The 9,939-nt window shown below is 37.5% G+C and overlaps 1 protein-coding gene across 1 annotated transcript; it reads right to left on the minus strand.

Moving 5' to 3' along the window:
- Positions 1–1,564: 1,564 nt before the first annotated feature.
- LOC104071178 (EGF-containing fibulin-like extracellular matrix protein 1) lies at positions 1,565–8,343 on the minus strand (the record flags this gene model as incomplete). Its single annotated transcript, XM_009578083.1, has 5 exons — positions 1,565–2,791; positions 4,789–4,984; positions 5,106–5,229; positions 6,708–6,827; positions 8,224–8,343. Coding segments are annotated over 5 exons (719 nt in total), but the record flags the coding sequence as incomplete, so codon positions are not given.
- Between the last annotated feature and the right edge of the window lie 1,596 nt (positions 8,344–9,939).

Raw genomic sequence — 9,939 nt, forward strand, 5'->3', positions numbered from 1 at the left:
GTGTACGAGCTACAACTGTCTCTGCTGTTCATGCCATTTGATAAATATATAAATGTCATCTTTATCTATGTATAATGATCAATTTTGGGTCATTGTCAGATAAGCAGAGATTTAAAAGGAAGATTTAAAAGTGTGTGTGACGAAACTGGTGTAAACATTGGCAGAGCATGAAGGTAGAGTAAATCCTCGGGGCAGAGCCTGGCAGCTTGGGGATGTCGGGGATGATCTGTGGCTGGTTTAATTCCATCCAGGGCCAAGCCGGGGCCAAAAAAAAAGTCCCAGGACTGAAGGAGGCAAAGCCACTTCAGCCTCCTCTGAGGAGAAAACTGCCCATTTTAAAGCTAGAGACAACAACAAAATCGATTGTTTCTTGGAATGGGCAATGCTGAATTACACGATTTGGGAAGTTAAAAGTCAGTGTAAAAGAACAGTGCTGATGCTGGGGGTAGAGGGGGATGATTGAGGGCCAGCACAGCTCATTTGTGAGGACAGACTGCAGAGAGAAAATGTTAGTTGACAAATTAAGTATGGAGGTGAGCACGTGCCGCTTGCCACAAGAATAGCGGGGAGGAGGTCAGAGGCATTTTGCTCAGTACATGTGCGGGATGAGGAGTTGCCTTTCAAACCAAGCGGATTTGTAGCGATGATGAATGGGGAGGAATCCCTCTGGGGAGAGGAAGGAGCTTCCTACAAGCCAAACTCTCTATATTAAAGAGTTTTCACCGTGGGAAACGCCAATTAAATCCCTCTAGAAAGCAATTGGGTTTGTATTGGTGAGCTGCTCTCTGCAGAGAGGGATGAAGGCTACCTGGGGTCTCACCCCACAGCTCCGGGGCCCCAGGCAAAGAAAATGTGACCCAGCGCCAGCACTATTTTTTGGTCTATGCCACAACCATGTGCTCTGACCCTTTTGGCAGATGAAGTATTTGTTTGAAGCCACAAATGACTGCCTGAAGGAATGATCATTGGATAATGGGGTCCTGCTCTGCAATTTGTCTGAGCGTGGGGGATGTGTCACCCTAAACCAGAGCGGTTGTGGCCTGTTCTAAGTTATATTCTGGAGCGAATTTTTGCTCTCTTGCTGTGCAGGACCTCTGGATGCCAAGTTCTCCAGCCATGCTCGCTGCTTCTTCACATCCCCTGAAAGCAATCACTGAGGGGTGATTGACATACTTAATAAATATGAATCTGTGGGTCTGCACCACAAGAGGGTTTTTTTTTTTGCGTATAATGCATGCACTATTCACAAATATTTTTCTACAGAAAATGAATTTTAAATAGGAAAGAGGCTCCTTCCTGTAAATCAGCAACTATAAATAGCAACGTGTGTATGTTGGTATATTTTTCCTTTTTTTAATGTCAGTAAAACTAAAACTCAGTAGTTAATACGTTTGTCCTTTTACAAAGAAATTGTGTTTTTTAGTCTTCCCGGAACTAATACTATATGGACTGAGATCTGGGTCATTCTGACTGCAGCACTCGATGGGGCTTTGCTGACTCCCACAGTAGCTGACAATTCAGCCCCCTAATGCAGCTAACAAACTACCTCAAAAAAAGACTACACACAATATGGTAAGAGATCTTTATTAAAAATTTTGTACATCAAATGATTAACTACTACATTTCAAACAAGAAACAAGATTTTACATATTACAAAAGATGTTATTACTTCTTGAATTAGAAATAAATTTTATGAACACTGTACATGATACATCTGAGCAGGAATAGGACTGAGTGCCTGAAAATGATATAACTTAATAAGCAAATGCACTCAATTCTTAGTATACAACATAATATTTCTGGAAAAATAGCATGTTAACTTCTGTCTGAAAATGCTGTATCCCTCTAACCAGTAACTACCAACAGTGTTCTCAGGAGAAAGCACAGACACATGCCCTGCGTGGTGATTTTCCATTTGGAGTTTCTTTTATTGTTGGAGAAATTTTCTTCCTATGGTCTGTTTTTCTTGGAGAGAGCAGAATGTTATTCTGTGCTATGGTTAACACAATCTGCATATAAAAACCCAATGCAAAACATTTCTCACAATGTAACTTTACCTCCAACCCAGATCAGAAAAACCAACTGATATTACATAAATGTCTACAGAAACAGATTTTTATTGACTGTTATCTTTTGTTACAAAGTAGTTAAAAAGAAGAAATATATTTTAGCTTATCAGATAACCCTTACTTTGTGTATCATTCATACTATATAATTTTTTTTCTTTTTGAGATTGTCAGTGTAGCTGCATTAGAATTTAAAATAAAAGCAACACAGAAGATCACCTTTTAATTGCATGACCTACTTGGCTAGGAAGGGTGTGTGAAGTTTTACAGGGTAGTATGAACATACAGTTCTCATACAAAAGCAAAGTATGTATCTAGTCCAAGAAAGGTAATAAAAAAGATTTAGATCTTTATACAGAAAGTGACAATGCCCATGTTATACTATGGAACACATCTACTAATTCTGAATTACAGGTGTAATGTGTGGATTAAAGATATCAACTTACTAAACAAATCTTAAAAAAAAAAAAAAAGAGAGCAAAATCTATAAATAAAATAGTAAGTGCTTTCTTTAAGATAATATTCTTTGGCTGCTTTAAGTGCCAGCGAAGGGTTATTGAAAACCACTAAAATGCGTAAGGTCCCACTATTATTGTTAATCTTAACACCGAGCTTGTACGATAATTCAAACTGTTGACTGTTAGCATCTCCAGATCCACAATGTGTTCTCTTGGTCCTGATAGTGATTTCACCAGTACAAGCATTGCACTTACGGCGCTTGTTTGCTGAAAGAACAACAACAAAAAAGTTTAATTCAGTCAAATCTAAAACGATTCCCTAGTTGCGTCAAGAGAGTGCTTGTGTGTTACCACACTCTAAAAATGCTCTGTCTCAGCACAGAGATACACAATGCAAGTATTCTTTTAACATTTTTAAATGGCCATGACTAATCTCACACCTGGCTTTGCTGCAGGGAAAACTTTACCTGACTGGGGCTCAGAGGAATAAACAGCACTGCAAAATCTGTTGCTAGTTATGCTGACTCTTCTGAAGGATGTGAAAAGTGGTAATCTATCCCAGAACGGTCTTTGTTTTTATCCCCATCTATCAGCTTTTAAAATATATGGAGAATAAGTAAAACGAGAGACCTGATGTCTTTAACAGTGATATAGCTTGTTCAGTGGAGGGAAACTCTAAGTCTGTCTCATGGCTCATACTCCAGAAGAAGTTGTGCTCCCCTTGTAAACACTGGGAATTTTTGCAGCTGGTGTGCCTATTGCCATCCCCATCTTGTACTGCTCCAAAGCTCTTTTCCCAATCTGGGATCATGCTGCTGGGGAACATTGACAGGCCTTGTCTGTGGCATGCTGCTAGTTTGTTAAACAGCTTCATCGTTTACAGATGAAAATAAAAGGGTAAACTCCACCTCTCCCCTCACCTACTACAAATATTTTCTCACCATGTCAAATGAATAGAGTATATAGATGAATCCAATCCATCTGCTGTATCTGAGACCCAGCTCAGACTTTTACTAAAACAATAGGAATAGCTTCCAAGGAAGCCTTTGTTTACCGCAGTCCCTTGGCAGGAATAAACACATGCTTCCCTATTTAAGGCCTGCGATTCCTTGTTGGGTGGCAACAGAAGATGGGAATTGTTAGTCTGAAGAAAGTCATCCAAAGGCTAAATTGGCGTCTAACCCAAGCTAGAGTTGGAGTGATCTTGTTCTTTTTAAAGCAAATAACTGTGTGTATTTTGGGGGTAGGTATGGGGTTTTGATGTGTAATAAATCCAGGGAAAAGCACTGGATTATAGGTTATACCAGAACAAGTGAGATACAGATGAGTAGTTCCTTGTTCCCATCTTGGGGAAACATGGTGTAAATAGGCAATGCTATATCTTGGTACACTTTTTGGATGTATTATCTAAACCCCCTAATCTTCAGATTTGAAGAAAAATAAACAAAAATTAAAACCTTCCAATTAATATATTTCTGATGTAATTTTTTTGTGCTGATTCTGTTTTACTGAGTGTAAAGCCACATATGAAGCAAAAAGGATTTCCCAGGAATTTGTAAATATTACAAGTGTCCAAGAAAATGAGATTTCTTCCAAAAAAAAAATCTTAAAAAGCAGATGTTATAGATGCTTTCATTCATGTGTATCTACTTGAATGCATTATACCAACAGGAAATACTGCTATTGCAAATCATTTGAACTTTCGTGGTTTTCTGAAGTAGTTGCAGCATTTTGGGAAAATAAAGATTTAAGTATGTCTCAACACAAAACCTTTGCAAATTGGCCTGAACTTAACATTCTAGAAATCAGTGCCCCATCCCAAGCTATTATTCTTTACTTTTTCAAAAAAATGAGAAATTTAATAAAAGTAATTGTACAAGGAATCTTTCTGTAATCCTCTCCTAAACACATATATATGGGGTGTTGGTACAGAGAGTGAAAAGCATAGAGGTATTTCATTTGTATCTGACATGGGTGTCACAGGATTGCTAAATATTCATGATTGCTACTAGTGTTGTATTCATTTGAAAAACAGTTGGATTCTCAGTTTAGAGTTTTCAGGTAGAGAAGTAAAAGGCTTTTTAAAACTTGGAAACCAAGCACATTTAATAAGGAAGTATTAAAAAGTTGATAAACTTTGCAATGCTGTGATACTCTTACGGGAACACTTGACGGATCTGTCAAAACGGCAAGGCACTGTAACACCTTGGTAGCACCAGTGGTCTTTATACCCTGCTCAGGGTCCAACTCCCACCAATACTCACTCTCAGGTAAAATTCTCCATTTTCGTTTCCAGACTTGATCCGGAATGTGTTAATAGTATTAGGGTAAATAGTGGTTGCCTGAATCTGGAAGATATCAGAGGGCACTGTTCTGTCTGAACGGATGCTCATGTATTTGTACACAACAGAGTAAGGCAGCTCTCGGCAAATGGCATTTGAAACAGGGCAGACACAGCGGCTGAAAAACAAAAAGGGATGAAACTGTGATAGTTGCAAACAAATGGTACTTGCTTTCTGTTGTATTTATCATGTTGCCTGTTGAGGATGATCCTAAAAAGAAAAACTAATTTTTCTCTTACTTCTCAGATGTAAGGACATAGGGCTCTTGACAAGGATTTCTTGGGTAACAACGAAATCCTCCGTGGTAATTCCAGCAAATTTCATCCTCTCTGCATTCATTAGTAGTCTCGCACTCATTTATATCTAGAAGGAAGGAAAAGGGACTGGGTCAAAGCAGGTGGAAATGAGTTTCCCACAAAAACAAACACAATGTCCTCAAAACAAAAACTTGTCTGTTGAAACCCCACAGGTTTCAGTGTTCTTTACCTGCCTTTCTGGGGCTGGGCTATAAAGGTTTTCTCTATGCAGAAATGGAATAAATTTGTTTGTGGAGTGTTAATTAAGTCTGAAGATTTTTTTTTTAGTTGACTAAAACATATTAATCATTTGTAAAACAACTGTAGAAGTTGTGAAGATTCTAATTAGCAAAGAATGATTTTATACTGGAAGATAACTTGTAGACAGAAGAAAAAGGTTTTGAGGAAGAATTGTGATTTCCTGCCTTTTGCACATTCTCATTTTTAATTGCCTTTAAAACCTGAGTTTTATGGTCTAATTAAAATGCTTAGTTAATGGCTACATTTTAACTAAAATAACTTTGAAAGGAATAATGAAAATTTGTTTATTGTGCAAAGTAGAGCTTCCTTTTTTGCCTGGGAAACTAACCCTGAATGGAGGTGGGGACTGTCAGACTTGTGCTGTATTAATGCTCTATTATCCTGTCAGTGCCAGAACCCCACTACTGTCTACCTATATGGTCTCCTGAAATTAACACAGTCACAGAAAGGGTTTATTCAAATGTAATCTCTCGGAAGGCACAAACAGATTTTTAGATGGTCAAACTAACTAACCCCACAATGTTCAGTATCAGCTGCTGTTCTTAAGAAGGGAAAGAAATTAATTTGAATTTTATCAAGAAATACTAATTAAAAATGAGTTATTTCCTTATCCCTTCTGCCAATAATTAGCACACCTATTTATTTCTAAGACTAATGACTGTTAAATTGGTTTCTGGATTACATAAGCAATGGTTCTTGCACTTAATATGTTGTTCTGTAATATTCTCTACTAAGATGCAGAGACATTTAGCACCACTGAGGAAAAAACATAGACTTTAAAACTCCGGCATTCGGTGGCACCTGACCAGAAAGTTTATTTTCTAAACACAAATTATCTAAGCTGCTCTAGTCTTGCATTTTTCTCTTGTTATCAGAAGAAACATATCTTTCATTTCTACTGTGGCTGGATTTAGGAACCACTATAAAATGAAACATGATATAAAGCCATGTTTAGCGTCTGCAAAAACCAGCCTGTTTTTTTCAGAGATATTTATCTCTGAAACTTAGACTCACTACTGTGGCATCTGTTTTACCTGAGGGTTGCAAAAACTGAAATTTTGTCCTAGGAATCTGAAGGACTTAGCGTTTGAGCTGAAGGATTCAAATGTGAATTAATATAAGATAAAGAATTTTATGATGAATTGCATATCAACATATCTTTTGCTAACATAATGGTAATCCTGTCATGAAATATAAACACTTAGACAGCAAGCATTCTTAGTCTTGCCTGAAATGGTGGTGTTAATAATGCAATATTGAGACTGCAGAGATGAGGGCACTTACCTTGACATGTTCTGCCTCCTACTACCTGGTATCCTTCAGGGCAGACACATGAGAATTTTCCTGGTTCATTGACACACTGATACTGACATATATAACTTGAGGTTCTGCATTCATCAGTGTCTGTAGAGAGCAAAAGAGCTTGAAGTTATTGGTTTTTAACATCTACCTTGTTACAGAACTAAATATAATAGCTAAATGCTGGTTCTAACAGGAAAAAATGAATTCTGTCTAAAAAGAATAAGTTGTCAAAAACCTGAAATGTACTGCTTAATGCCTCAAAGTTGCTACCAGAAGGGCTAGTTCTACCTGCGTTTTATCAATGATCTTCCAAAATGAGAATCTTGGATTTGAGGAAGCAAAAGCTAAATTAGATTTCAGAACATGTTTCGGAAAATAACTCTTGAAAGAATTGATACTTTTAGTATTCCAAAATGTGATTACTTTGGAATGTGAGATTAGTCAGTAAGGCAAAAATACTGCCTTTGTATTTGTGCCCTACCCTCCTAATGGAGTAGCTCTTTGGGAAAGAGGGTAAGGCCTATTTTCAAATAATAATCAGCATATACCATTCTCTTTTGCTTTTTTATCCTTGCGTAACTATCAGTCGCTTGCTAGAAAAGTGTAGCATGAAACAGAATTTAAATTAAATTAAACCTATCAAAACTAGGGAATGGCTTGGAAAACAGCAAAACTCCCTCCTACCACCTCTGAGGCTTGAGCCCAGTTCTTGATTTTGTCAGGGATGTCCTTGGAGGCTGCATACTTGCTGCTCCCTGTTCTGTTCACTTGCAAGTAGGATTAGCTTAAGAAGCTTGGAGAGGGAGCATCTGTAATAGCTCTGCTGGCTTGTTTAGGAGGGCAGTGGTAAACCAAAAAGACCTCTTTGGCTCAAAAACTGGTAGAAAGGATATGGGCTTTAAGGGTGAGATCATCATGTGTCCAAAAGGAGATTAGAGGACCCCTGTGGAGACTCTGGCAGAGGAAATAAAGTGTTGATTGTATAATCATCAGGAGACATGCTGTTTGTATACACAGGCTTGAAAGCACCTCAAAAGCACAATTGTCGCTTCCTTAAAAATCAAAAATTTGAGGTTTTATTTTCAGAGGAGCCTAACAACACACAAAATTGCACTTGTTTTTGGTTTGCATTCCTTTCTGATTCATTTAATGGTCATCAGCATTAGACCACACACAATTCAAGTGAGTTTGTGAAATAAGTATTCAGAAGCCTTATTCTTCCCAGCTGTGACCTGAAATGTAGTAATGTCTGTCCTGTTTTGCACTTACTATTAAAGAGATATACCCATATCTACATGTACCTGAATGCAGCTGCAGCTACTAAGGTGTGTATTAGCAACCACATTTGCAACATAAAAAGTGTCTTGAGGGTTTTGGCTACAAACTGCACCCACAGTGTGGCTTCACTCAAATTATATCCCTTAATTCACAGAAAGACTTCTGGGAGAATAATAATAATTTAAAAAATCGCTCTTCCAAGACAAAAAAAATTGCTTACCTTCACAGTTGATTCTGTCACTGCTTAACTCAAATCCGGGATTACACTGACAGATGAAAGAACCCAGTATATTGTAACACTGTTGTGCACATGGGTTATTGGCATCACATTCGTTTATGTCTGAAAGGAAAAATTACAGATCTTTATCTTGTGTAGCTGGTAATTAGGCTGATTAAGTGGATTAGTCCTTAGTCTGGGTCTATTGCTTAGCAGAAGCTCAGTTGAATATATTTATATAGATCTGCAGTCACTGGAACAATGTCAGATCTATGCTTTACATTCCATGTAGAAAGAATATTTTTCCAGGAATGAGAGTTATTCTAATGTGTAATGAATTCTTCAAAAAATGTTTAGTATGGCTATTAAACTCCACATTCCAGCATCTTTTTTCAGGTATGAAATGCCAAGTCCCAAGTCTCTATAAATAATTGATATAAGGAACACATACTGATAAGACCTCTCAGCATGCAGTGGTTAAGATTTATTTGAGCTATTTATTACTCTTAAAATTTGTTCTTTTAAATTCCATTACAATTATAACATGAGCCTTTGAGGCCAGTAGAGTTTTGCAATGCTCTAAGGCCTAGACCATATTGGGGGAAGGTATGTTTCTGTGCTAGATTTTTTCCATGATGTGCCCATCCTAAGAACATATGTGAGAACACTGTGGTATGAGAAGAGAAGCAATTTTTAATGGGAAGTTTATATAACTGTAATCACCTCTGGAATCTATAATACTTGTTTTTCATAGACTGTTGACTAACTGCTGCTCCTCTGCCATTCACTCTGTAGATTTTAGTGTATTTTCCCTTGTATTCTTTCCCTGCATGTTTTTCCATTCGTATTTGTGTTTATCAGATACAACTGTTAGTAGAAAGCTGCATTTGAAAAAAAAATCTTCAGTTCATGGCTTTTGCAAATCCTTCTAAATTTCAGCAACGCTCAGTCATTTACAGGCCCCGCTAAAAACTGACAAAGATGACTAAGATTAGGCATTCACACAAAACTACACCAAGGAGGAGGATATTAATTCTCTATATGATGAATCTCCCAGTCTTGAAAATTTATGGTAATAAGGGAAAACTGATTATAAAGTTTTTTCTTCTTCCTTTTAGTTAATTTCTGGCAACAGTGCAAAGAATGTACATCATGACAATGCTACCAGAAGGAATAAATAACCTAGCCAAAGTCACAATTCTATTTGTTTTCCTTCCAAGAAATATTGACCCACTTTCAATATATGCAAAAGTTGTAACACAAATGTAATCGGTACAGCTGTCAGGTATCACTTCTCCCAGATGACACTTGCAGATGTGAAAGTCTGTCTTGATGCAGCAAGCATTCATTTACAAATTTTCTTCTTAAGATTTACTTCACCTTTCCTGGTGGCAGTATGCCTTATTAGGCTGGGAGAGCCTAATAAGAGCAAGTCAGAGAAGGGGTGTTTTGGTGAAGCACCTAGCAAACTTGGAGCTGTCATGGATTTGTGAGTGTAACTGAAAGAATACACCTTGCATTTGAGCTGTGGAAAGGGTCGAATGAGTAACAACTTGTCACATGGTTGTGTTGTGTCCATGTGCAATTTTTTATCCTATCATTTGGTGAAAAATAAGAAATTCCTCTCCCATTTCAGTGCTATGCAGTGTGCCAGGGTACTTGCTGAGATGTGGCAATGCTTGGAAGTAATGGCAGAAGCTGGAAAACCCAGATTGATTT

Source organism: Fulmarus glacialis, unplaced genomic scaffold, assembly GCF_000690835.1.
Source record: "Fulmarus glacialis isolate BGI_N327 unplaced genomic scaffold, ASM69083v1 scaffold41345, whole genome shotgun sequence".
NCBI classification, from domain to species: Eukaryota; Metazoa; Chordata; class Aves; order Procellariiformes; family Procellariidae; genus Fulmarus; species Fulmarus glacialis.